This window comes from Capsicum annuum, chromosome 3 (genome assembly GCF_002878395.1).
Source record: "Capsicum annuum cultivar UCD-10X-F1 chromosome 3, UCD10Xv1.1, whole genome shotgun sequence".
NCBI classification, from domain to species: Eukaryota; Viridiplantae; Streptophyta; class Magnoliopsida; order Solanales; family Solanaceae; genus Capsicum; species Capsicum annuum.
Genome location: NC_061113.1, coordinates 262,083,437 through 262,108,823, shown reverse-complemented (window position 1 = coordinate 262,108,823; position 25,387 = coordinate 262,083,437). Strand labels below are relative to the sequence as shown.

Sequence of the window (25,387 nt, the reverse complement as noted above, 5' to 3'; positions counted from 1 at the left end):
AGAGTCCGAGCAACATATGTATTGTTTTGAGCTTATAGGCATCACTCTATTATCTTTGTGGAACATGACACAAGACTCAAATTTCAAAAGTATATTCTCCAAACAAATGGCCAGCACAACCATAGCACGTTCAGAAATTGTCGACTGGTTCAAGTTCAAATCTCGTGAACACCGCTCTTACGTACATAAACAATACATTCCATGTGCCAATCAGAGATACTAGTATTATACAGCATTTTAATCAGTTACTTTCCTTCGTTCCATTGCTTCTCATTCCGGTGATTTTTAGAGATTTAACAAAAACGAAACAAGGATTTCAGTCATTTGACAAAGGTCCGATGAGCCTAGCCCGTCACTTAACATAACATGTCACTGGAAATGCTACTCCAACTTAGAAAACTTCCAGATACAAAACTAAAGAGCTCACTAACTACTAATCTTATTACGTTGATCATTTAAGAAACATGTCTGCTATTTGACAATCATTCTCGGAAACACTATCAAGCAAAGGCAAATCCACGATTTAAAACTTTTTCGAGTTCGGGATTCTACCTCAGTCTTTAATTAGACACAATATTTTCGAGTTCGGGATTCTACCTCAATCTTTAATTAGACACAATATGTTACTCCCTCCGTTTCGGAATAAGTGAACTGTTGGGGTATTTATTAGTGTTTCAAAATAAGTTTATCATTGAATTTTTTTTCAAATTTACTCTTATGATTTGACAACCAATTAACTTTTGAAAAGTTATTACAAGGTCTATTTTTTGGGTAAAAATGAAAAGTTGTGTTAAATTTATGTCTATAATGTTTTTTCCTTAATCTGTGTGCCAAAATCCAACAATTCATTTGTTTATTATGAAACGGAGGAGTCTTTTTCTTTTTAATTGGACAATTCAAAGCTAATGTCTTTCTAAAGCACCCGGAAGGCATCTCTCGAAGATTTTTCAAATAAATTAAGGAGTCCACTAAGGAAAAAAAACAAAAAAAAAAATACTAACAAAGTCAACAAGGCAGGGCCAAAGTCACAAGATCCGTGTGGAAAAGAGTAGCGTTTCAAAATTAAAATATTGTAACGGTATCGGCTGTAGCTTTTTATACAGATAAATTCCTTAACAGGACACCCTCGTGAAAACATTTTTAAAAAACACACTATTTTTATACTAATAATAAGTTACGGAGTATGATTTTTTCTTTTTTTTATTGAAAGATCAAACTTTTAGGTAGTCGGCAAAGTCGATCGCCACCAAATCTAACCCCAACCATTTTCTTGTCAGCCGAACACAGTAGCTTTGGTCCAAATTCGGTATTTGTATTACGAAATCTATTCGACTTATATAATGACTAAAATCTCAAACTCATGAACTTCAAATCCCCCGTATTTTCCGGGAAGAGCTCTAGATCTAGGGTAGTTCATGCGACCCACAAACAATCAACTCCCATTTTCCAACTTAATTCCATGAATAAAAATCACTGTAGATACATGCAAGCAATAAACAACCTTATTAATAATTAACCGACAGAGAAAAAAAAAGAAAAGAAGAGAAGGTAGTACCAGATCGCTTCCTAGACTTCCATAAAACAGGAGTAGATGAAACAGGTGAAAATCCCTCAAGAATTCCCTCCATCTTCTGCTGCTTAACTTCCATATACAACTTTCAATAACTAATCCAAATTAAAATACAGACAGACATGAAATTAAAGGAAAAATCTTACTATCTTTCTTATTCTTTTAACAAAAAAAGAGCTAAAAAGGGGAAAAGAGAGAGAGAGAGAGAGAGAGAGAGAGAGTTGATAGCGTAAGAGTTGATCTTGGGTGTTGGTTGTCGCTGTAGGCATAAGCAAGAAACGTTTATTATCCCCTCACCCTATTTCCACACAAATAATATTGAGGTGAGAAGAGAGAGGCCCCCTTTTTTGTTTTATTGACAAGTAAACAGAGAAGATATGGTTTTTAGGAAAGAAAATTAAAACAAAAGAGAGGGTGACGAATTTATCAAGGGCTTATTATTATTCAACGGACCTGATTTTGTTTTGTACGGTGATGTTTGGTTTTCTTGTTTTGTGTTCCGATCCATGTAGGACCCAACACCTTATTTTATTTTCGAGTTGGGGACAAAATGTAAGCTGGATTTTTGTGTTTTGTGTTTTGTGATTTCTCTCAAGACACCCGTCGTGCAAACATTTAAGGATAAAACTAATTTACTTTCCATGGTCCGGGGATGGAGATGGATTGGGCCTTTTTGTTGGGTTCCTTTAGGCCCAAAATGATGGAGATGGATTGGGCCTTTTTGTTGGGCTCCTTTAGGCCCCCAAATTGATGGATCGACCTTGCGCCTTCTCATCTCCTTGCTTTATTTTGGGATTGTTTATGGAAGCTTGTTGGAAGTAATGAGGACTACTTTGGGACTCCTAAATTGAAACATGACAGACACATTTCAGCCTGATATCTATTTTCTGATAATTATGTAGAAAGAATTTTAACTCTCTCATTGTTGAAGACTGCAAAAAGATGATAATATACCCGAACCACATTCTCCCTCTTACTTCCAAACACTACACATGATCTAGAAGGAAAGCTTTAGAGCAATAGTAAAGTTAACGCAATAAAATCTATCACATCAACATCCCCTTGAGATTCGATCCTTTCCGGGACCTGGGTGAACACAAAATACCAAGGGAATCCAAGCAGAGGTAAATGTACCAACACAGATGCACAGCGGATCATCAAATACCCTCCTATTATAGAATTAGAACCCAATTGTCATCAGTCATTGTTCAGAATATCAGCTGTAAAATTTAAGCTCCAGTTTAATATCATTCACAGGGGACCAAAATGCTGGGTTTCTATGTGACTTTACATAAGGGGGATATAACCTCTACCAATGGGTTGGGGCCCCTATTTGTCACCCCACCTCCTATATGTACAGTTCCACGAACTATACCCTAATCCTTTACAAAAAAGGGTTGGGGGCCCTTTCATTCTCGTTCACAGTGCCAAAGAATTACAAAATTTAAGCCCCCTCCCTTCCAAAACAATTGATGAAACGATCGCATTATGTTTCACCTAAAGCGCAAGGTATGCAGGGAGGTTCTTTTGACTGTTCTTTCGGTGTGATAAGCTCCAGGCAGTGATCATGAAATGCATGCCCACAGGGAAGAACAGCAACAGGTGGTGGAGCAGCAGGCCGAGAAATAGGGCCTTCAGGATTGAACGCCACATCCCTCTTGCATAAATGGCACTTCACTCCAACGGGTTGAGGTAGTTCCTCCAATCCTGCTAAAAAATTCCAACACTATATTATTAAAATGAGTACATTATTTATATCGTCACACAAAAATTCAAACAAATACAGATGTATTCACTCTTGAAAACCCGGTTCATGTCATTTATACGTTTGCTTACCAGTATAGCAAGATGACGCATTTGTCTAATGTAAACTAGAGTACTCAGCCACTTGTACCCATCCCTATTCCGATTCCTACCCTATTCTGAATCCCATATAATTTAGATGACAAATCCAACATACAAATACAGATTGTACTGTATACCTACACCTGGCTGTCCATGTTAGTGTATTCGGGATAATTTTTATAACATAGGGGATAAACTTTAGATACACTGGAAATTGTTTAAACAACCAGGGAATATTTAAATATCCACCAGTTGTTTGGACGCGGACGAGGAGGAGCCGGAGGATGGGCAGAGAGGAGCAGGAGCAGGACTTGTGTAAATAAGAAAATACTGGGCTTTTAAAGATGTGTCATTAGCACTAACTAAAAAAGATACCTCCATCGCATTTCTTAAGAGTTGAGTCTTCGACAGTTAAATAGAAGACTCAAAAGTCTCTTATAATTTAAGTAGTATTCCAACATAAATAATGCAGCTAGATGAGTAATCAAGTCAACTAACAAACTATGTTACAGAACATAAAATAGAAGCATGTGAGATAGCTTGAGATACCTTGCCGTTTTACAAGGGAAGAAGGAAGAGAAGGAGAAGATGCAGGAACTGGAGAATTAGTGATCTGCCTTTGCTGTGCTATCAGCTGTTGATTGCTATGTTGAGTCAATGTTCTCCTTCGCTGGCACGTTGGAGGAGTTGGAGGGGCTCTACTTGCTTTTCTTTTAACGGAAGTGTGGCCAGGAATATATGAAGCCTGAGGGGTCCCATCAGCCTTTGAAATTGGAATGCCTTGACCTTGGTGTAGCAAATATAGTTAAGAGTACACATCAGGAATCAGCACATTTTGGTTCTAAAATGTGCACGCCACCAGAAATGCAAAAGATAGATATTGTCAATGAAATAACACTACTAGAGAGTTCCTTAGATTGGGTTTTGTGGCATACCAGCATGATACGGGAATCCACTAACATTAAACTTTGCTGGTGAACCACCCTGAGGACGACCTAGATGACATCAGAACAATCTCTTCAGATGTTACGCAGAGGTCAAGTTACTTCGAATACATACAAAAGCAAAATGGAGCATTTATCTGATATGAACAAAGTTAGTACATACCCATAGCAAAAGGGGGGTGAGAAAGTTCAGTGGGTTGCATTTTAGGTCCATAATCTTGAGACTGATACGAGTTACCTACAAATGACAGCCAAAGAAAAACAAAAAATGAGAAAAGCACCAAAAAGATAAAGTACAATGAGAACTACTCAAGCTCTGCAATGTTCTAATTTCTAGGTTGCATGGATTCATTTAAAAGTACGTATCCAGCATGGGATAGGGGAAGTATCTGAAACTGGTGCATCCTCTTTTAGTGTATTCTGAAGAATCCACACAGAATACCTACACCTACATCCTCTTTTAGTGTATTCTGAAGAATCCACACAGAATACCTACATCCGTTCTACATGGGTACGTCAAAGCATATCAAGGATCCATGTAACACAGCCTAATCTGCCACACTATTTCAGAAAGTCCAAATATGTATAAATGAAGTCAATCACTTTGACTGATGGACAAAATCATCATCCTCATTCTAATTATCATCTTCCAATTTATTTTTAAAAGCTTAATTGGAGACCATTACACTTCATTTTACTGTGCCTGACTAACTATTTCATGGAAGCTTAATATACTTCTGGCTTCTTTTTTTCCTTACCCCTTCCAATTTGCTGGATGCCACCCATCCCAGGAAGAACACCTTCTCGAGTAGCTTGAGAAATAGCCCCGTCATTAAGCTGGACACCTAGCCTCTTAGGAAATTGATTGCCAGGGGCAGGTTGGATGCCACTCCATCCAGCAATTTGAGCCCCCATTCCTTCAGGAAATAGGTTATTCCCCCAAGGATAGGGAACATTAACAAAAGATTGCTGACCTGAAGAAATTTGATGTTAGCAAAGTTAGGCAACACAGTAATTCGACAACCAGAAGCTGAAGTAGACTTAAGAGGCAATTATAGAACCCTTGAGGACAAGAGTGAAACTACATAAGAGGAACTCAAAAAATCTGTGCATGTAGCTGTGAAATGAAAAGGGAGCACACCTAATCAAACTCGCATGTCTACAAATCACATCCTCTCACCCTACTAATGAAAAAATTGGCTATGTAGTCGTGTTTAGGCAGAACCAACTTTATGACCTTAGAGGCCTACAATTTGTCAGCACAACGGATCAACCATTATAACAAATTATATACATAACTCTCCAAAAGGTAGTACTCTGTCAGCTAACAGAGCAACCGAGAAATACAGTGCAAAATTACAACTTCATCTTAACCGCCCCCCCCCCCGGCCCCGAAAAAAAAAAAAACCCACTTCCATAGGAAAAGTTGATTACCACCTTTGTTTCAATTCAGGTGTTTTACGTTCATTTTAGTTTGGTCCAAAAAAATTCTTATACTTAGCAAGTTTCATATTCCAACATTCTATTTTACTCATAATGACACTTTCTAATAGGAATGGCGTGACATATTTAACACTACAAGATTCTAAGGATACTTTTGGCATGTCAACACACCTTTGATCTAAGATTACAAGATTTAGAAGCTTTATTTGCTTTCTTAAATCTTCCTATCGAATCCAAAAAAAAAAAAAAAAAAGACGCACAAAATGCTAACAATGTTAAGTAGGTATGAACCCGAGCAGAGACCATATTGACTCGCAGCCATATTCTTATATCCAACTCCAGCAAGTGCAAGGAGACAACCTAAGGCTCGACCCAGGTTTACAGCTTATTGCGACCAAACCACCAACTTATAAAAATCCCAAATCCACAATCCATTGTCACAGCTCCACCATCAATTCACCCCACCCAAAACAAAAAGAAAAGAAGCAGTGCATCATTTTTGAGATGCACCGATAAAAAGAAAAGAAAAGGGAAAAAGTATTCTCACTTTTTGGACAGTTAGGAACCTTGTTTTTTCGGTTGTCCACTAGGATACATACCTTATGCAAGCATATGCCCTTGGAAGTGAAGGGAGAAGAGATCATCCCCTAAAAGTGTGTCCAACACAAGTACTAAGAATGATTGTGTTTAAAAGTGGGAACTCACGCATAGGAAAGAGTTCTCATTAGAACTTCCTACTTTCTATAGAACTTCCGCATGAAACGTAAAATAAGCAGAACAAGTGCACTCACTTTGCAGTTCAGTAATTGTTAACAACGGAAAACTGTCAACAGCTTGAGTTGCACCCAGTGAAGATGGCATAAGCTTTCATGGACATACAACCCAAACAAGATAATTCTCACATTTTAAAAGTTAAACAATGTTATAAAAGGATCAACCGATTCTATAATAGTGCTAGCACCTCTAGACTTGAACAAAATGAGAAGCTTTTATGGAGATATAATGCCAACACCATGTGAATGCTAGTCTCTTCCTATAACTCTTATTTGAAAAGACTTAAACGCAATATGGAACTTGTAGATCCTGCCAGTGTAGGTCCAGATCTACTTCTGGAAAAGAGTCACGAAATTCACTTTAGGCAAATAATTATTTCAGTCTAGAATATTTTGAAAGCATTCAAAACTTAAAAAACTGTTTAAGATGAAAATAAAAAGGTAGTAGATAACATCATTTCATGGAGCAAACTTCCTGCGACACAAAAAACCTATGCATCACACAATAAACAAACTGATACAACTTGAATATGCCTTCATATAGAGCTCCCACTAGATCCTTTTGTTCTTAACACAATGTTGCCATTTTTCATCACATTTTGTTCACACTGCATCACTAAGATATAATTTCCGTTGGAAGATGAGCTTTCACATTCAAGGACGCAAATTCTCTCAGTCAAGTCAATTTTGTTTGCAAACATTATTTAAAACAATGTTAACAAACTCTCCATAGTCATGTTTGTCTGATTAAGGTCCAAACATTCACCAGAACTACCCTGGAAGCTGCCAACCCAGAACATATATGCACAAAAAACAACAAGCTAAGCCTGTTAGACACAGGAATATTTTTGGAGTTCTGATACAGCACCAGAAACAATCAGTTATCATTGTTGGCACTTATTTCAATTGTCATGAACATGCACTAAAACCCCTAGCCTCAAATTAAAAGTAACCATCCATGAAAGAAGACATATTGTTGTATTCAATAATGGCCATTTTCTACTAAAGAAAACAGGATCAAGAAATCTAATCATAAGCAAATGTCAGCATAAGCTAGTGGTAAAGTACAAAATGGATAAAGAGATAACTGGTAAAATTCAGTAAACAGAAATAGAAATTCATACACACACCTAAATGGTCTTGCCTCACTCTGTTGCCGCCACCATGAGTGAGAATAGGAGATCCCATGAAAGATTGATTTCTGGAAATGTTTGCGTACAGGTTGTTCTGCAGATTAATAGTTGATTGAGCTGCGTGAGCAGATTCCGGAGCTGCTGCCATTCTACCAAATCCAAGATAAGGGGGTAAAGTTGAATTGCTGCTAAATGGCAATGGAGGAGGAGGCACACCACCTTGGACGTACTTGAGAGGATCAGGTTCAGCGAGTCTTAGATCAGCTTTACCAACAGCACCTGAATTTCTGGTGTTAGATGAGTTGAGACGTGCATCTGGTGTTACATACATAAACGGAGGTGCACTGATTCTAGAGCCTGGAGCAAGCACACCCGAATTCCTGGCTGAATTAGGCAAACCACCCATATCATGCTGGAAATTAGTAATACCACCAGAAACACCATGAATTACACTTGGGAAATTTCTTCTCACTTGTTGTCCAGGAGACTTGTTACTTTGTGGTAAACCAGCTTCCTCCAGTTTGTTGCTAACCTCTTTGCCGCTGAATCTAAGGTTTGATCTATCCTTTATATTACTTCCTATCCCAAGGGTCAGAAAACTACCATCAATGTCTCCTGCTGAATGAAAAGGAACAGAATTGCCCTTGGCATCTATATGAACTCCGCTTCCGACAATGCTGTTAGTATTCTGCATGTTATACCCTATGCCAAAAGGACTTCCACTTGCCTGGAAGCTATTTTGACTAATACCTGTTGCTTTCTCAGCCTTCTCAAAACATCCAGCTCCACTGCTTTGCATAGGCATAAAATTCATGCTGGACCCAAGATTCTGGATTCCCTTGGACAAGACACCTTCACTCACAAGACTATCTGAGGTCGGCGTGTTGTTATTCATATTTGAATGGTTTGTGTTTGCACTATTTTCCATGCAATGTGGCATTTCTAATGGACTCGAAAAGGATGAAATATTTCTGACATTCATCAACTTCGGTTCAAGATGGTGATGATGCAAGGTATTGAGATTCATCAAATCGACCATCTCAAAGTTGTTCATCTCATTAACATTTCCTGGAAGAGGATGGACCGCAGGAGAAGATACAAAAGGGAAAGATGTGGCATTAGCCCCTGAAGTGAACCCACCATCGGAAGATACAAAGGGGAAGGATGTGACATTAGCCCCTGAACTCAACCCACCTTGGGACGACACAAAAGGGAAGGATGTGACATTAGCCCCTGAACTGAACCCACCTTGGATCACACCGTTATAATCAGCAGCTACACTTTGTCTGATGCTGAGGGAAAGATCATCGCCAACAGCGTGAACTGAGGTAGGGTTTGGCAGGTTCTCAGCTTTGTCACATCCCATTGAATAGCTTCAATCTGGTCAATTAAATCAAAAGGTAAGCTGGCTTAACTACTCCCACTCACAGAAAGATATCTACTTCATAAACTAGAGGAGATGACAAAGAGAAAGAAAAGCATAGTAAAATTACACTAAAATGCTCTTCCAGTCTCCTCACAACTGAAACTGATGTTGTAATTGCACATAGAACAAAACAAAATGAACATCCTGAAGAGCAATTTAGAACAATCACATTTTCACCAGACCGGCAAAGCAATAAAACAATAATAACAGGTTGAAAATACACAAAAAATGAAATTACATCACATATTTTCATACAAAAGTCTGCAAGCAAAAAGGGGAAGCAATTCACAAAAATACTCTAAGAGAAACCGTAGAACAAAGGGTGCCAAATCCTTTTGAGTCATTTCCAATTTGTCCAGGCCTATTAAGGCTCCCTTCATATACTTCTTTGATTGACCAACAAGAACAACTACCCAATGTAATCTCACAAGTGGTCCGGGGACTTCTTTAATCGTTCACCGTTCCAAATTGAGATATACGCGAAAACTACTTCCTGATATGCCGATCATCGAAACTAAAGGTTAACTACTTAAGAACAGTAGATTACACTTAATGTGATCCCACTCGAGTCTCCCCGGACAAAAATAACTCTAAATCAAGAATCACTAGGATATCATAGAAAATCAAACCGACATACATAGAGATTAAAAAAACATACAGCAAAAAAATTCCTACCCAGTAAACACAACACACAATCGTCTTCGCCCCCATTCCCTACACTCTTGTGCGTTACAAAACCCTAAATGCCATTTCTCAACAGTCCAAAAGACTAAAGAAAACCTAAAAATGGAGAAAAACCGATACATATTAATTCCTCTTTGTGATTATTACAAGAATCCAATAACGGAAAACCATCTTTAATTAAAAAACACCAAAAGCTTCACAATCCAAACAGTACAACTGATAAAAAAAAAACGTATTCACACCACATTAATTACACACCCAACCGAACCAATTTATTTATTTTTTTGCGAAAAAAAAAAACAAAAAAAACAAAGATATATTCAAAAACTTTATAGCCATATCAACAAGAAAAAATTCAAATTAATAGAAAAAAATATATAAAATCTGTACGAATTCTTACCAGTGAAGTATTACAACTGATCGGAAAAACTTTTTTCACTTCTGAAAATTTTTAGAGAGAGAAAGTGAGGCGTTTTAGAGAGAGAAACTGGTGGTGGTGGCGGTGGTAGGGTGGTGTAATATGTGTTTTTGGCGCTTATTGAACTCTATAAAGAGTTTTTAAAGGGTTCGGTGTGGGGTCCATGTGTTCTTTTCTCTTTGTGCCACGTGGACTGTGAAAACATTGAACTACCCAGATGACGTGGCGTTTTTGATTCAGTGTGAACGCTTGAGTTTCCAGTGTGTTGTATCCGACCAATCGGGTCGTTTGGTTGAGGGGTTTTTCGTCTTTTCAAGGGAAAATGTGAGGGTAGTTTAGGGATTAAAGGAAACTGGAATATAGCATGGCGTATTTAGAACGCACTGCTCTGCGCTCATTCTCAAAAATGGACAAGTTAGCTAAATTTTTAAAGTGAATTTAAAGAGGAGATGAAATCTTTGACCAAAATTATAAACTCAACAAAAAAGGAAAATTAATATTTTTACATCCTCCTGTGTGTTCTCTTCATCCTATATATATATTACCTGTTCATATTGTTTTACTATTATACACAAGTGTGAAGAAGCCGTCAATATTTTATCAATATTTAATTAAAAAATAAAATAAGTATTTATGCTAGGTCTGTTTTAACTGTTTCAGTCATAATTTTATTATATTATTTTTAATTAATTATTATTAGTCATCTAAGTGTTGAAAATTAATAATAATTAATAAAAAATTAAAATAGACATAAAATAATAATTTATTATATCACTTTTAATTAATTATTATAAGTCATTTAATACATATTTGTTTCAATCATAATTTTTCATTCTCTCAAAATTACATCAACAACAAATTCAGTATATTCCCACACAGTGTGTCTAACTTAAAATTATATCAGTGTCACTTAAATTGAAATAGAACAAAAAGTATTATAAATATAATAATTAAAAGCTTAAATTATCTTTAAAACACAATTGACTATAAATGCCACAAAAATCTGGATAAAGAGGGTAACATATATTATTTGAAAATTACATAAGAAGTATTATAAATTATAATAGCTAACAACTTAAAATATCTAAGAACATATTAAAAATATGATTGAGTATCTAAATTATATTTGTATCACATAAATTGAGATGAAAAAATAACATATAGCACGGATCCTCGATATCTATTTAGTATGTATAGTTGTCCTAAATTGGTCATATATTAATTATCCATATTATTATAAATAACTGTCTCAAAATATACAAGTTTGAAAACTAGTTTTAGAAAAGCTTTTAAGGGTTAGTAAAATTATTCTTTTTATTTATAATTTTTAAGGGACATAAGAAAGTAGACAACTAATATGAAACGAAAGAAGTATAAAATAAATTTTCCCATTAAATGAATTATAATTTATTCGTGTATTCTTTCATGATTTGTTTAATTACTAAACATAACCAAAAAAAAAAAAAATTTCATGAATCAAACATTTTTTCATGAAAAGTTAACATGTTATTTAATATGTGTGATAAAAATTTAACTATTCTAAAATTATTATGATCATTCATCTCAAGTATCAGAAGGACGACATGATAAGTTTTGTTAATAGTCAATTTGGACTTCATTGGTAATGCATATTTGGCTTAATCACCCTGATGTTGAATTGATTGAACAAGTTAAATTTTTATTTTTTGATTTCGACATTCTTATCGGCTTTTGACTCATTCTACTTCTAGCAATAGATATATCCCTCAAATTAAAGTTGGGAAGTGCTATTAACTTTATGATTGACCTTTAGCATTAATGGTTTACAGTTTTATAAGGAGGCAAAAAAGAAGCAAATTGTAAGTGAAAGAAGAGAGAAAATCCAAAAGGAGACGAGACTAAGGCAAAGACATTTATAAAGTCTTTGGCCATGTCCCCACTTCAGAAAAAAATTAATTATCCATTGCACCGCACAAGTGAGATTCAAGAACAAGACAACATAACAATGTTATAATGTATTTGTCAGCAATAAACATGTCACCACCCTCGTGTCTATCCTACGTCTGTTGACAAGGTTGAGTAGATTGTCCAAACTCAAAAAGTATACTAAAGAAGATAACATATTTTTCTCCATGCGAGATACACTTTGTGGTCCGATCTTTTTCATTTTGCGCAAAGTAAAAGCTTTAATGCACCGAAATATTCTATATTTTGTTTAGTTAGACAAATAAGCAAACAAAGAAAAACTTTAAAGGTGGAATTCATTTGAAAAAGAAAAAAAAAAAGAGAGAATCCTTAGGTGTCTAAACAATTCCTAAATTTGATATTTTAAACTAAGTGGGATGGAAATATGTCCTGGAAGAGATACGTAGAACTCCTCAACAAAGGGAAAAAGGGTGCGAATAATTCGAAGACCCTACAAAAATTAGGTCCCAAATTCTGGAAGTCCACTTAGAGATGGCAATAATAAGAAGACATATAATAAGCATGGATATAGTAAAAGCAATATTGTGAAGGGAAAGGGAACATTCAGAAAGCATAAATAAGTGGTGCAACTTGCTAGCAACCCGAATTGTCCACGGAGAATGAACGTGTGCAAGTCCATAATATAGAAGTTTATGTGTACTAGTATTCGGGAATCTTTGTAGCTTAGCAGGTTAGATAGTGTTACATATTGTCTCACATTAAAAAAAAAATAGAGAAATGCTAATAAACTTATAGGCTAAATAGGTTCTCCCACCTATCAGACTAATCTTTTGAATACAAATACCTAAACTTTCACCTAGACATGAGACATTGATTCTCCACCTTGCAAGCCCCTTCCCAGTTGCAAAATTATTCTTCTATACGATCTTCATAATCTCCTCTTGAGCGTCTTTCACTATTTGCCAAAAAGAATTACAACTAAAAACGAATTATACTTGATTAAAGAAGAAGATAAGTGAATTTAGGAAGAGAGCAAAATTGAATATCAAATTATCATATTTCTCTTCAGCTGAATAACAAAGGCCGAACTCCGTCCCAAGACTATTGTTGTAGTATCATGGGCCTTCCTGGGCTGATTCCCAGAAGCCACACTACTGTTCTTTTAGATGTTGCTGGCGGTTACGGAAGAAAATGCAGCCCGAGGATGCCACAAGCCCCACGAGGTAACCAGCTATAGCGCCATAAGTCACACAAATAGGCCATTCCTACATGCAAATACCAATTGCGGTGAATGAGGACAAACCATTTACTAAAACATTTTCCAACCCCTTGCAGAGGTCTGCAAAATAGGAAAATGTCATCTTTTCATGAACAGCATAACCTAAATATAAAAAGAATCTTTCCCTCCAGTTCTAAGACCCAGGAAATGAAAATGCATATGAATAAATTAGCAATCAAGCACAGTTTTATGGAGTTATGAAATCAAGCACCAAGGGAATCAGTGAGTCGCTAATAACTAAGACCTTGTTAACTGGTAACAAATGCAAAGGGATTACACAAGAAATATATAAATTTAACATGTGCAGCTGTTAGCTGGTACATCTAAGATAATTATAGAAAATCAGCACGAGTAACAAGAACTAAGATGCAGCTTGATACAAACAAATGTGTGAAACAATTCTGGTATATAACTGCCTCTCCCTCTGTCATTTTTCACCTTAACTGCTGCCACTGGTGATTCGTCTCACAAGTAAGTGATGTAAGTCTTGATGAAATTTTTTAGTGGAGGAAAAACATAAAAGGACATTATAATGGAAGATGCATGCACTCATGTTGTGACATAGTACTTAATTAGATTTTATTCTAATCTACACAAGCATACCTCAAGCAAGAAAAAAAATTCAAATTACATGCCTTTGTAATGGTCATATATGCTCAAATAACCAAAATGATAATGCGAGGGCATATCCTAGGAACTCCTTGAATCAGGATATAGCACAAGTTCTTTTATTTTACTTATAATCTCAGTGTGGACATGGAGATCCTGTTGACAAAGCAGACTTAATTGATTCCCTAACTCGAGCAAAAAAAAAATTTACAGACAGCAATGCACTATAATCTTACCCCGACAAAAAGGATCCACATAGTGCCAACCTTTTTTCTTCCATCTTTTTGATCACTTTATCTTTTGCATTCATTCTAGTATAGCAGGATACAATACTTCATTATCGTAAATGAACTAGTACTTATTAGAATATGAGTAGGAGTAGGAATAGTATATAGAATCCTACTTGGAAAGGAATTGCAATGTAGTGTCCTATTAGGAAAAGGATTAGAATGTAGTGTCTATAAATAGGGTCTCAATGTAATAATGTAGTTATAACAATCAATAATATTCTTCTCATACTTCTCACATGGTATCAGAGACTCTACGATCTTGGTAGAGAATCAAAGAGCTTCCAATGCTGGCGGTAACCAATACATGCCTCCCGTCCGGCCAATAATCATGTTAACAAAAGTTAGGCCACCACACTTCTTTTCCCTACTTTCTCATATCAAATTTGCGTAGTACCATGCATCTTTTCGGACTACTTTCTCATATTTGAGTTGCATAGCACCATGCCTCTTTTCGGTGACTCCTTAGATCTGATTTGCGTAGTTACATGCGTCTTTATGGTGACTCCTCAGATCTGATTTGCGTAGGGTCGTATCATCATTCCGACCCTACCCATATAAGTTCTCCTTTTTAGTAGGATCGTGCTGTCATTCCGACCCTACATATATAATTTCTCTTTTTTAGTAGGGTCGTGTCGTCATTCCGACCCTACCCATATAATTTCTATTTTTCAGTAAGGTCGTGTCATCATTCAGACTCTACCCATATAATTTCTATTCCTCAGTAGGATCGTGTCATCGTTCCGACCCTACCATATAATTTTTTCTCAAATGATGACCACTTTTCATCCATCAAATCAAATAATCCAGCGCGTGAGTATGTTCCGGCCAGTTCTTCAGTGACTATCTTGTTCAAGATCTACTCATCTCTTGATTTCAAGATGACCCTTATATTTTATACCAGTTTTCGGTAATTTTCAAGTGACACATTGACTTTCCGGCGATGTTTACTACTTTTCGAATCACTTTTTCAGTTTGTTCCGTTTCAGTTGAAGTCTCCCAGACGTCCAAAGCAGTACTTATCAGTTTTCTTGCAGATATCTTCACCAAGTCCCTCATCGATCCTCGTATTAGTTACATCCATAACAAGCTTGGTATATATGTTTTCTATGCACCAGCTTCAGGGGGAGTGTTAGAATATGAGTAGAGTAGGAATAGCATATATAATCCTACTTGGAAAGGAATTGCAATGTAGTGTTCTATTAGGAAAAGGATTGGAATGTAGTGTCTATAAATAGGGTCTTAATGTAATAATACTGTAACATTGTATATCTGCCCCCGAGCATCAAACAACTCCGAGGAGAATAGAGGGAAATTCTTGACATTGTAGAGGTTCAACCCCCAATAGGAAACTGGAATTAGTATATATACTACTCCAATATACCCAATTATGACATTGACAAGGACAAAAAAGGGGTAAACCAGAGGGCTACCAAGGTATGATGCTAGAACTGCCCAATCAAAAGTGAAGGATAAAATTCCAAGACCCTTCATGCCTGAACCAAGTTGCTGGGCAAACACTGATTTGCGATAGACCAAACAGATCAACGATAAGTTTGACAATGTTGGGAAGAGATAACCAGGGACCATGTACCATATGAAGCTGCAATCTAATACAATTAAGAAAAATTTCCCTCTTGAGGTTTTGCCTTCCCCTTCTTTCTCATGGAGAGCCCTGAAAAGAGAAACTTGAACCAGACTACTTGGCCACCACATTTCTGCAGGGTCTACCACTAACTTCCTCATAATCCCGGCCCAGCCATATCCCAGAACCTGAGTGGCAACAACAAGAATCCAACCAGCCAAGAATGAGATATTCCTAAAATACAACCCTTTGATAATATCAACAATTCCAACAGCATAAGCAGGTCCATTAAAAAATGCAGAACCAGCATTGGCAAAAATAGAAATCAATACATGTTCTTTCATATTAAACGGCCCTGGATTCAACGTAAACTCCCATGACATAATCTTAAACATCCTCATTGGTAACACCCTAGCCATTAAACGGCCAATCGGCAACGTTGCAACTTGAACAGTAATCATTGTGATCACCAATGGCTCAGCTCTATAACTGAAAAAAGTGTAGAGAAACGATAGAACTGCACATGACAAGATTCCTAAGAACCACATTCTGAATGTCCATACTGGTAGAGAAGGATCGTCTTCGTTTGATACTGTTAAACGAACTTGTTCCATTGGAGATTCTTCATCATAAGTCTTCACAGGGTATTCTCTGAATCCCACTTTTCTTGAACGTTTACCGCCACTGAAGAAGGTCGAAAACGAAAGAAGAGAGATTAATTCCTAGTGTCCTATTAGGAAAAGGATTGGAATGTAGTGTCTAAAAAATAGAGTCTCAATGTAATAATGTAGTTATAACAATTCAATAATGTTCTTCTCATACTTCTCACAGTACTCTTTAAAAGAAATCATCTAGTTGATCCCCAACACCTCTCATTCAAAGATATGATTCTCTTGGAAGTGTCCAGAACAACACAAACATGTTTCCAGCAGATGTGTGTGTCTTCCATAAGGGTGAGTGATACTAATCTGGGTAGCGGGAAACGATGAGGTGGACACCATCTACAAGGAAGAGCCAAAAAAATTGACACAAGAACAGGACAAATAACTTCATAGAACCTTCATGGTATCAAGCAAATCAAGCCACCAGAAGGATAGTGTGCACAAATGCCACTCCCTGAAAAACTTTTTTTTCTAACCAAAATCACCACCACAGAAAATTAGAAATGGCCATCGGATGCTTTGCTTTCTAGAAGAACTGGGTATCCTACTTTTATAAGTACAAAGTTCATTAAGGTGAGCAAGGTTTGTTGAGGTAGCTCTACTTTTCTTAAAACAAGTCAGAGAAGAATTTGTTTAAAGAAATAGATTTTATATGTCTTTCCATTGCAACTCTCAAAAGATAGTATTGTGGACTACTGAAGCTGTAGTGAATGCAATTAATGCATCTGAAATTGAAATATCTGCAACATGAAATGCACTACAATCTCTAGATTGTGAACCTCGAATCCTTGACAATCAGGTAACATACCTGCCATGGGCTTTCCCAATCAAGTGGCATTGGCCAAGCACCAAACCACGCTCCAATAACAGCTCCATGAGCTGGTAGAGAGATCATATAGTCTGTGGACTCATTTGCCCTACAAGAACAAACATGCTAAATAAGGTCTACGATAGCTCTAATATACAAATATCAAATGCCCACGGATGAGAAACTGGAAATTACTTTGTTCTAGCAAATATTCGGTGCCAATCACTCCATGATGAGCCAAAAACACAAGCTGCTGGTACAAACTACCAAACCAACATTGCTGTAAGCATGAGATGAATCCACTAAACTACAGCTGTTGTAATATTATTGGTGCTTAAAAGCCAGAGGTATCTTTTCATGCAGTAAATAGCAAGTCCTAGCTGTTAACACTTACAGTGAGTAGGGACATCAGAAGAGACCAATGAAGGGTCTTGGGGAAATACCTGTGATAATGCAGGATCAAGGACTAGTTGGGTAAGAACTAGAGCATTTCAGAAGCAATATAAAGAGAAAGTAACAGAAAACCATTATATTTTGCATTAACATACTCCAAGTTGAGGTAGGATAGGATAGAACAAAATGACTCCTATGTTATCCGAGACAAAAACATAAACTAATCTCGGGTATTTTCTGAAACATAGAAGCCTTCAACATGTATGATGATCACCAGAGAGGCAGATCCAGGATTTGAAATTTATGGGATCATGTTCGGATTCTACCACATCTCAATTTGTTACTTGGTTCGTAATCAATTATTTACTAGTACTTATTAAGTGAATATTTTAGCACATATACAGGGTTCAAGCCAAAGCTACAAGGTCCCAAAGAAGCCATAACTCACACACTACATCTGCCTCTGATGATCATGCAAGAACATTGTCATAATCTATGTTTTCTGAGTAGATCAGCTCCATTGTCCACCTAACCTCACTAAGCCTTCAGGTTTCAGTATCATTATAAAAGATGTAGCAATGAATGTACACTGTCACATACTCAAAACCAACAGGTGCTCCTAATATAGTAGCTCCGAGTGCATTTACCACGGCCCCTACAAACATGATATAATACAATTCATACATATTATCATATGAATCTTTGATTTTAAAAGCTACACAAACATTGAAATTTTAAAAACTAACCAGCAGGAAGTGCCAGCAAACCTCGTCCTACAGCTTTAACATACTGGGAATCCACACACACGCCCAAAAAAAAAAAATCAATTACTCTAATAAAGTATGTAAACTAAAAATAAAATGAAAAAATATAAATGCAAATAAAAGAAGTCGAGAAAATGTTTAGGATTACAGAGCATTTGTTCCTATCAAACCGAAGATGACTGTAGAGAAGAATCAGTACTGGAGCCAGAAACACCTGAGAAGCTTAATTCGAATCAAAATAAGGTACTCGGAATTTTGAAGTTTGTGATCTTAAATTTAAAATACATAAAATATAGTACCAAAATGCTGCGTGTCACATGTCACGTGAAAAGTTAAACAAACAAATTGAAATGCATAGAGTAAGAAAGAGTGAAGGCAGATTGGGAGATTAATACCGAAATCAGACGAAGAGTTTGGGATGGATGGGTGATGAGATGGAGGGAGTAGATGTGATTAGGTACCCAGAAAGCAGAAAGTAACCCTAATCCACAAATCAGATGAAGAGTAAGAGCTTTCAATGGAGACATAGAAAACAATGCTTCCGTATTTCCACCTTTTGGATCAATCTTCTTCTTCGCCATCCTCTTTCTTCTTAAATTCAGCAAGCAAACCAAAAAAGAAAAAAAACACTTCTGTTTTTCACTCCTTTCAATTTTAATTTAGGACACGGACAAAAAAGGAAAAATTTTTTTTTTTTTGGGTCAGAGACAAAAAAGGAAGTTATTTAGGCCTCAACATACATATTTCTATACATAAAATATTTTTCCAACACTTCATTACAACCAAATATGGAAAAATTGAAAAACATTTTTCAGAAAACATTTTCCATTAGAGGAATTAGTTTTTAGTATAAAATAAGTGATTTTTTAGCTTTTTTTTTTCAATTCAAAAAAAATAATTAAAAAAATAAATTGAAAAGGTTATTAGTTAACTATTTTTGAAAATTTTAACTTTAAATGATTAATTTTAAGGGGGCGGGGGGGGGGGGGTTAAAAATAAATATTTGCTGTAATTTTTATAACGCAACTTGTTTGAATTTCGAAATATAATTATAAAATTTCAATTAGTAAAAGTTAAACTTTCAAGATATTATTCTTTAATTTGAAATAGATATCATGAGTGAAATAATATTTTCTTTTATACGATTAAATATACTTCTTTTACTCATGATAATCTGTTGCAGTACTTGTATATTTCATTATTATTTTTTCATGACATCTAGTTTATCAGTATTTCACTCATTGTTCCTAATAGAAATTGAATATAATTAGCAATTAACAATGTAGCATTAAAATCTCTATATTACTCTGAGTGAGATGATTTATTGTCACACAACCATCTATGACACGCTTTAAATCATAAATTCAAAAATCTTTCTCTCTTTTCTTTTCTTGGTTAAACTTCATTTCAAGTCCAACAAATCCCAAAAATTGGGATAGAGGAAGCAAGACTAGAGTGTATTATTATGTAATAAAAGAGAAAAGGAGAAAGAGGCAGAGCCATGAGCCACATGCAACAGCCTCACAATTCACAACCCATTTTTAGTTTAGTTTTTGCCCAAAGTAGTGCATGTGACAAACTGTGTCAAATAATGTTGGTGACATATACATACTGCCATTATTTCCCATCTGTCAAAATTGTTATTCACCATTCATTTCCATCCAAACTGCTACATTGAAAACACATAAAATATGCCTTTACCATATTTAGTCACCACTACTACAACTTACATTCTCATAGACTTCCAACAGTTAAACTGAAAAAAGTGTTAGAATTTCCAAACTTATTTATTTATCATACGTTGTTAAAAAAAAGACCGCACATGACCGTTATTCCAGTTAGCAGCATTTTTGCCAACTTGTGTTAGCGTTCCTCTCTTTCAAAGAAACGCGGCTCTCTCTTATATATCACTTGTTGTTGTTCCTTATTATATATAATAAAAAAACTAACCTAAATGCTAAATCACGAAGAAACTCAACCTTACCCCAAACTTGTTCTTATGTAAACCCTAATTTCCTTTACCTTACCCATTTTCTTGTGTTATACATACCAAATATCCAACTTAAAGTTGGATTTTTTTCCCTTTTGTGGATTGCCCTAACCTTAATCACTCTCAAAATTCTCATTTGTATGCTATTTGCTTGGATTTTGAGGGAATTGAAGTTGAATTATAGTGGAGTAAGATATGGAGATGAAGAAAGAAGGTGAAAAATTTGGTGATGGAGTTGCATGGTATAGAGGAGCAATGGTGGGTAAAGGAAGTTTTGGGTGTGTTTATTTGGCTACTTTAAAGAACCCCAGGTTGAATTACAGCTATTTTCCAGCAGTTATGGCTGTGAAATCTGCTGAGGTATCGGTTTCGGGTTCGATTCAGAAGGAGAGGGAAGTTCTTAGCAACATCAAGGGTTGTCCTTATATAATTCGTTGCTATGGTGATGAAATAACTACGGGTGAGAATGGTGCTATGGTTTATAATTTGTTGTTGGAGTATGGTTCAGGTGGAACCGTAGCTGATAGGATCAACAAATCAGGGAGCGAAAACGGGTTGTCTGAATTTGAGGTAAGGCATCATACGAGATCTATGCTTAGAGGGTTGCTTTATATTCATACGATTGGTTATGTTCATTGTGATATGAAGCCTGATAATGTATTGCTTGTCGCGAATTCTAGTAAGGGGAGCACTGAATTTAAGGCTAAGATTGCTGATTTAGGGTTAGCTAAGAGAGAAAATCAGAGCAAGAAGAGGAGGTTGGAGCCTTACTGGAGGGGTACTCCAATGTATTTGTCACCTGAAGCTGTTGCTGATAATGTACAAGAGTGTCCTGCTGATATTTGGGCATTGGGGTGTATTGTACTTGAGATGTTAACTGGAAAACCTCCATGGGATAAGGAGGAGGATATGGAAGCTGAGGATGTGCTTAGAAAGATTAGGGGAGGGCATGAATTGCCTAAATTTCCAGGCAATTTATCGAAGGAGGCAAAAGATTTCTTGAAGGGTTGTTTCGTTAGGAATCCTAGGTATAGATGGACTGCTGAGATGCTGTTGACTCATCCATTTGTTGACGGATTAAGTGATGATGAAGGAGTTGAACAACCACTGGAGGTTGAGGATATAAGCATAGTTGATTCTATTCTCCTGGTTACTGAAAGTGCTGATGAATTCACGTATTGCTCTGAAGATTGGAGCTGTGCTTCTGAAGATGATTCCATTGGTTACTGGTCCGAGGAAGCTTATGAGGATATAGAGGATGAAATGACATCTTATTTTGCTGAAGAAGGGTTATTTAAAGTTGAAAAAAGTATTACTGTTATAAGCTCCACTATTGATGGTGGTTCTGATCATATAATTGATCCATCAGTTGAGGTCCCTTCTGGGAGTCCATCAAACAATTCGCCGAAATGTCCATTAAGTATTACCATTCCTGCAGGAGTCTAGCAATAGTTGGCAGGATGGAGATTTAAGCATTGAATTATCCGCTAAATTCATTGATTCGTTACTAGATGTAGCGATGTAGTCTGTATGCAGTCTAAATTGGTTGAGATTAAATGATAAGATCTGTATTCTTTTTAAATGTGTTGCTTCCAAGGCTCTACCTTTACATTTTGCTGTTGTAGAACTCGGTCTAAATTTGTGTTTGTTTCTCTTCTTTCATTCTTTTGGAACAGGCTGAACTTTGACAACTTAGGATGGATGTTTTTTTTAATGTTGAATGATCTATTAGTTGTTTTTTCGGTGTTACGCTAGACTGCCCTTTACATTTCTGAATTAGGGGCTTTGTATATCCATAAGAATTTTGTATGTTAGCTCACTTTCAATCAGTAAGCTTTCTAGATTGGTCGGAATGATGTAGTGTTTTGATTGAAACATTAACAAGCAGCAGAAAACATGTCATCTCTATTCCGTCATGGGAACTCTTAACTAACCGTGTGATTGCAATAGTATTGGAGGATGCTTGCCAGATTATGTTCTCAGAAATCTTGGAACAACCGTTGTCTTCTTCACTTTAAACTAGTGAAGATTTCAGCCACCAGCTTTTGAGTCCACTTCTTTCTAAATGGAAGAAATGGTCGGTTCTCATAATTGTCTTAGCCCAAGTTCATGATCCCGAACTCTATGCTTCGTCATGTAATTGTTGTTGTATTACATACTTCTGTATTCCTGTCTATCTGATGTCAGTAATTAAATCCTCTTTGTCATATTAACTTAACCTTCGGTTCCCCCTGCAGGGAAGGAGAAAAAATAGAGGGACAAGAGGGAAACTCTTTGTAATTTAATTCTCGTTTCACAAAGATTAGGCTGTTCTATGGATCAAGTTAACAGGACAACCCTGTCTTTCAAGGCTTCTGCTAGATAGTTTCATGCTCCTGGATTGACATCTCTTATTTTAAAGTTTATTGCTTTGCATGATACCATAACCTGTGCGACATCTTAAGTCGAATTCATATTTTTGTTCTTACTAGTGAATGTGCTCATTGACACATGAGGTTTCAGGTGTGGAAAAAGACGGTTATATCTGAAGTTGCTTCTGAAGCAAAGGAGGCTTGCAAGCCTGGAAATGAAAAGCTGTTTATGAAGCCAACGCTGACGATGCTGATGAAAAGATAACATCACTTTAATGTGTGGTATACTACCACTGAGTGAAGAAGGTATGGTATATTAGCACTGAGTGAAAAGACTATGTTAATACGCGTCTGCTTTCATTGGCAGGCAGGAGTTAACAAGTCTTGTAATTACTTGTATATGTTCTTATTTACCTTGGAACAAGCACGTAGTCTAGTTGTATTACTGTTCTTCTCATTTTATGTACTTGGTTTAGTCCAAGAAAGCTGCATTATATCTATTCCTTTTACCTTTCCATTTGGATTAGACATAATGTAACCATTTTTCACAGAGTCATTTTAATTTAACATATTATAGCAAGTTTTGTGTCCTACTTTTCATGTTAACAGTCTCACTTATCATGAACAAGTAACAAAGAAAGGGGAAATGTAAAGAGTGTTCCTTTTGTTTTCCTAAAGAACACTAGTTGGTTGATGAAGGAACCCGTGTTGCTTCTTTGTTTGCCACTGTTGATATGGGCGGTGAAAATTCCATATACATAAACAATCATTAAAAAAGGGTAGGCCAGTTTGTTTGTAAAGTTCAACTCGGTATTTTGATTAGACTCAACATTGACCTAAAGATGGCTAAGTGCATTATTAATGAAAATAAGCTGGATTCCAAGAAAGAGGGAAAAAAAAAAAAACACAACATGACATGTATAGTCAATATGGAGTCCGTGGTCGTAGAAAGCGGCTAGAAATATAATTAGTTATCAATTTTGAATCCTAACTCACTTTTCAAGTACATATTATATGTTAAAATTTCAGAGGAAAAAAAAAACTAATACGGGTGATGATAGGAGGCAGCAGTTGTTATTTATATAAAATATACAACGTATTTACTAACTTAGATCAATTCAACTTCAAGAGGCAGAATCAGAATTTCAACTAAGGGAGTTTAATATTCAAAGAAAACATAGTCGAAGGGGGTTCAACACCAACTATAACCACATGAAAAATAATTTTAATCATGTATAAATAATATATTTTTTCGTCGAAAGGAATTCGGCAGAACCCCTAAAGAAGGCTGCTCCGCCTCTGTACATAAGTTGGGGTTTGATCCATAACCATATAAAACTAAAAACAAAAATTCTATCCTTGAAGTTACGTATTTGTCATTGCTCATTTCTTTGGTATAACGTTTTGCTTGTGACAACCAAAAAGCAAAGATAATTAAGAGAGAAAGATGATCACGCTATTGTTGAGGATATTCTAGTTCTGTTATGCCATCAACTAGATCTCCTATAATTTTGCTTGCAGCTTTAGGTCACTGCTTTACCACTTTACGTATGACATAAGATTTCCAATCTTATATAAAGAAAAAAATGCATTATTCTTTCCCTCTTAATTAGTCCCTATTTATACTACTACACTTTTAACCCATGAAAATATCCATTAAAGTAAAGATGGATCAAGAACGTACCGTAATTTCAAGTCTTACCTTTTAGTGCTTTTAGACATATAACATTTTGTAGCAAATTGTAGTGATGGAAGTCGAGAGAGGGCGAGAAAGGAATTCGATAATTAGTCTTATTTTGCGCCTTGTGAGCGCGTTTGGGTCCGCGAAGGTAATTGCTCAGATGTTCGCCTAACCCAACCCGGGAACGGACCGGAGGGAGCATGGGGAATGTCCGTGTCTCGTAAACATGACAATAGAAATATGTTGGGGTGCGATAAAAATCATAAAAACAAACAACAAAAAGGAATAGCACATAGCTAAATAATAAAAGAAACGAGACACCCACAGAATACTTCTATAACCTACCTATAAAAAATCACAAACATCAACAAAACACCGCAAACAAGGAACTAATAGAAACACGCATATCACTATAACTACAAGCACAACCACAAACAATAAACTCCTCCCTTCTAGTTAGGACGCACTCCTACCCACTAACCATCTATCCTAATTCGCGCCCTCCACATTTTTCTATCAAGAGTCATGTCCTTCGTAGGCTGCAACTACTTCATGTCCTGCCTAATCACTTTTTATGGAAAAAAAATATATCATTCTATCATCTTTTTGAATTCCTATCTGAAACAAATTTTAGAATTGATTAAATTATTAGAATTGATAAAATTTGAAAGTTCATACCAAAACTTGATGTATATAACACATTCATATTATTGGTATTATTATTGATCGATAAAATTCAAAGAAATATTATTTTCAATTTATTTCTAATGAGTGAGATAATCTATCTATATCTATAATATATTAAAAGTGTTAAAGTCCCTTAGAAAAGTTATTTGA

At 36.0% G+C, this 25,387-nt stretch overlaps 4 protein-coding genes across 7 annotated transcripts in view; 1 reads left to right on the top strand and 3 right to left on the bottom strand.

The window, feature by feature from the left end:
• Positions 1 to 2,158, bottom strand: part of LOC107862058 (protein HEADING DATE REPRESSOR 1) — a 6,149-nt gene extending 3,991 nt beyond the window's left edge. The window contains exon 1 of the mRNA XM_016707499.2: positions 1,556 to 2,158. Within this exon, the coding sequence (XP_016562985.1) occupies positions 1,556 to 1,649 (94 nt within the window). The 5' untranslated portion in view covers positions 1,650 to 2,158. The remainder of the gene's footprint in view (positions 1 to 1,555) is intronic.
• Positions 2,159 to 2,724: 566 nt separating this feature from the next.
• LOC107862057 lies at positions 2,725 to 10,366 on the bottom strand. 2 transcript variants are annotated; one of them, XM_047409947.1, is made up of 7 exons: positions 10,219 to 10,366; positions 7,706 to 9,088; positions 5,118 to 5,333; positions 4,523 to 4,597; positions 4,351 to 4,410; positions 3,965 to 4,201; positions 2,725 to 3,280 (listed from the first exon to the last, which is right to left on the bottom strand). In XM_047409947.1, the coding sequence occupies exons 2-7, from the start codon at positions 9,072 to 9,074 to the stop codon at positions 3,057 to 3,059; spliced, it is 2,181 nt and encodes a 726-aa protein (XP_047265903.1). In that variant the 5' UTR covers positions 9,075 to 9,088; positions 10,219 to 10,366; the 3' UTR covers positions 2,725 to 3,056. The 2 variants fall into 2 exon arrangements, with proteins under 2 accessions (XP_047265903.1, XP_016562984.2); XM_016707498.2 differs by having other exon boundaries at positions 2,725 to 3,277.
• Positions 10,367 to 12,777: 2,411 nt separating this feature from the next.
• LOC107862054 (phosphatidylinositol-glycan biosynthesis class F protein) lies at positions 12,778 to 19,271 on the bottom strand. 3 transcript variants are annotated; one of them, XM_016707496.2, is made up of 8 exons: positions 18,924 to 19,271; positions 18,677 to 18,742; positions 18,511 to 18,553; positions 18,365 to 18,419; positions 17,766 to 17,814; positions 17,567 to 17,634; positions 17,372 to 17,480; positions 12,778 to 13,406 (listed from the first exon to the last, which is right to left on the bottom strand). In XM_016707496.2, the coding sequence occupies exons 1-8, from the start codon at positions 19,107 to 19,109 to the stop codon at positions 13,293 to 13,295; spliced, it is 690 nt and encodes a 229-aa protein (XP_016562982.1). In that variant the 5' UTR covers positions 19,110 to 19,271; the 3' UTR covers positions 12,778 to 13,292. The 3 variants fall into 3 exon arrangements, with proteins under 3 accessions (XP_016562982.1, XP_016562983.1, XP_047265902.1); XM_047409946.1 differs by lacking the exon at positions 12,778 to 13,406 and adding an exon at positions 14,318 to 16,585 and having other exon boundaries at positions 18,924 to 19,257; XM_016707497.2 differs by lacking the exon at positions 18,677 to 18,742 and having other exon boundaries at positions 18,924 to 19,257.
• Positions 19,272 to 20,219: 948 nt separating this feature from the next.
• On the top strand, positions 20,220 to 22,100 carry LOC107862053 (mitogen-activated protein kinase kinase kinase 20). Its single transcript, XM_016707495.2, has one exon. The coding sequence runs from the start codon at positions 20,714 to 20,716 to the stop codon at positions 21,962 to 21,964; it is 1,251 nt and encodes a 416-aa protein (XP_016562981.1). The 5' UTR covers positions 20,220 to 20,713; the 3' UTR covers positions 21,965 to 22,100.
• Positions 22,101 to 25,387: the final 3,287 nt, after the last annotated feature.

What these genes read in the sequence shown, in the direction of transcription:
- LOC107862054 (XM_016707496.2), bottom strand. Translation starts at nt 19,109, where the DNA reads ATGGCGAAGAAGAAGATTGATCCAAAAGGTGGAAATACGGAAGCATTG. An exon ending in TTTGCTGGCACTTCCTGCTG is followed by an intron (nt 18,420 to 18,510) that starts GTTAGTTTTTAA and finishes TCATGTTTGTAG; the next exon opens with GGGCCGTGGTAAATGCACTC. An exon ending in CGAATATTTGCTAGAACAAA is followed by an intron (nt 17,481 to 17,566) that starts GTAATTTCCAGT and finishes TTGTTCTTGTAG; the next exon opens with GGCAAATGAGTCCACAGACT.
- LOC107862057 (XM_047409947.1), bottom strand. Translation starts at nt 9,074, where the DNA reads ATGGGATGTGACAAAGCTGAGAACCTGCCAAACCCTACCTCAGTTCAC. An exon ending in AGTGAGGCAAGACCATTTAG is followed by an intron (nt 5,334 to 7,705) that starts GTGTGTGTATGA and finishes AAATTTCTTCAG; the next exon opens with GTCAGCAATCTTTTGTTAAT. An exon ending in TCACCCCCCTTTTGCTATGG is followed by an intron (nt 4,411 to 4,522) that starts GTATGTACTAAC and finishes GATGTCATCTAG; the next exon opens with GTCGTCCTCAGGGTGGTTCA.
- LOC107862053 (XM_016707495.2), top strand. Translation starts at nt 20,714, where the DNA reads ATGGAGATGAAGAAAGAAGGTGAAAAATTTGGTGATGGAGTTGCATGG.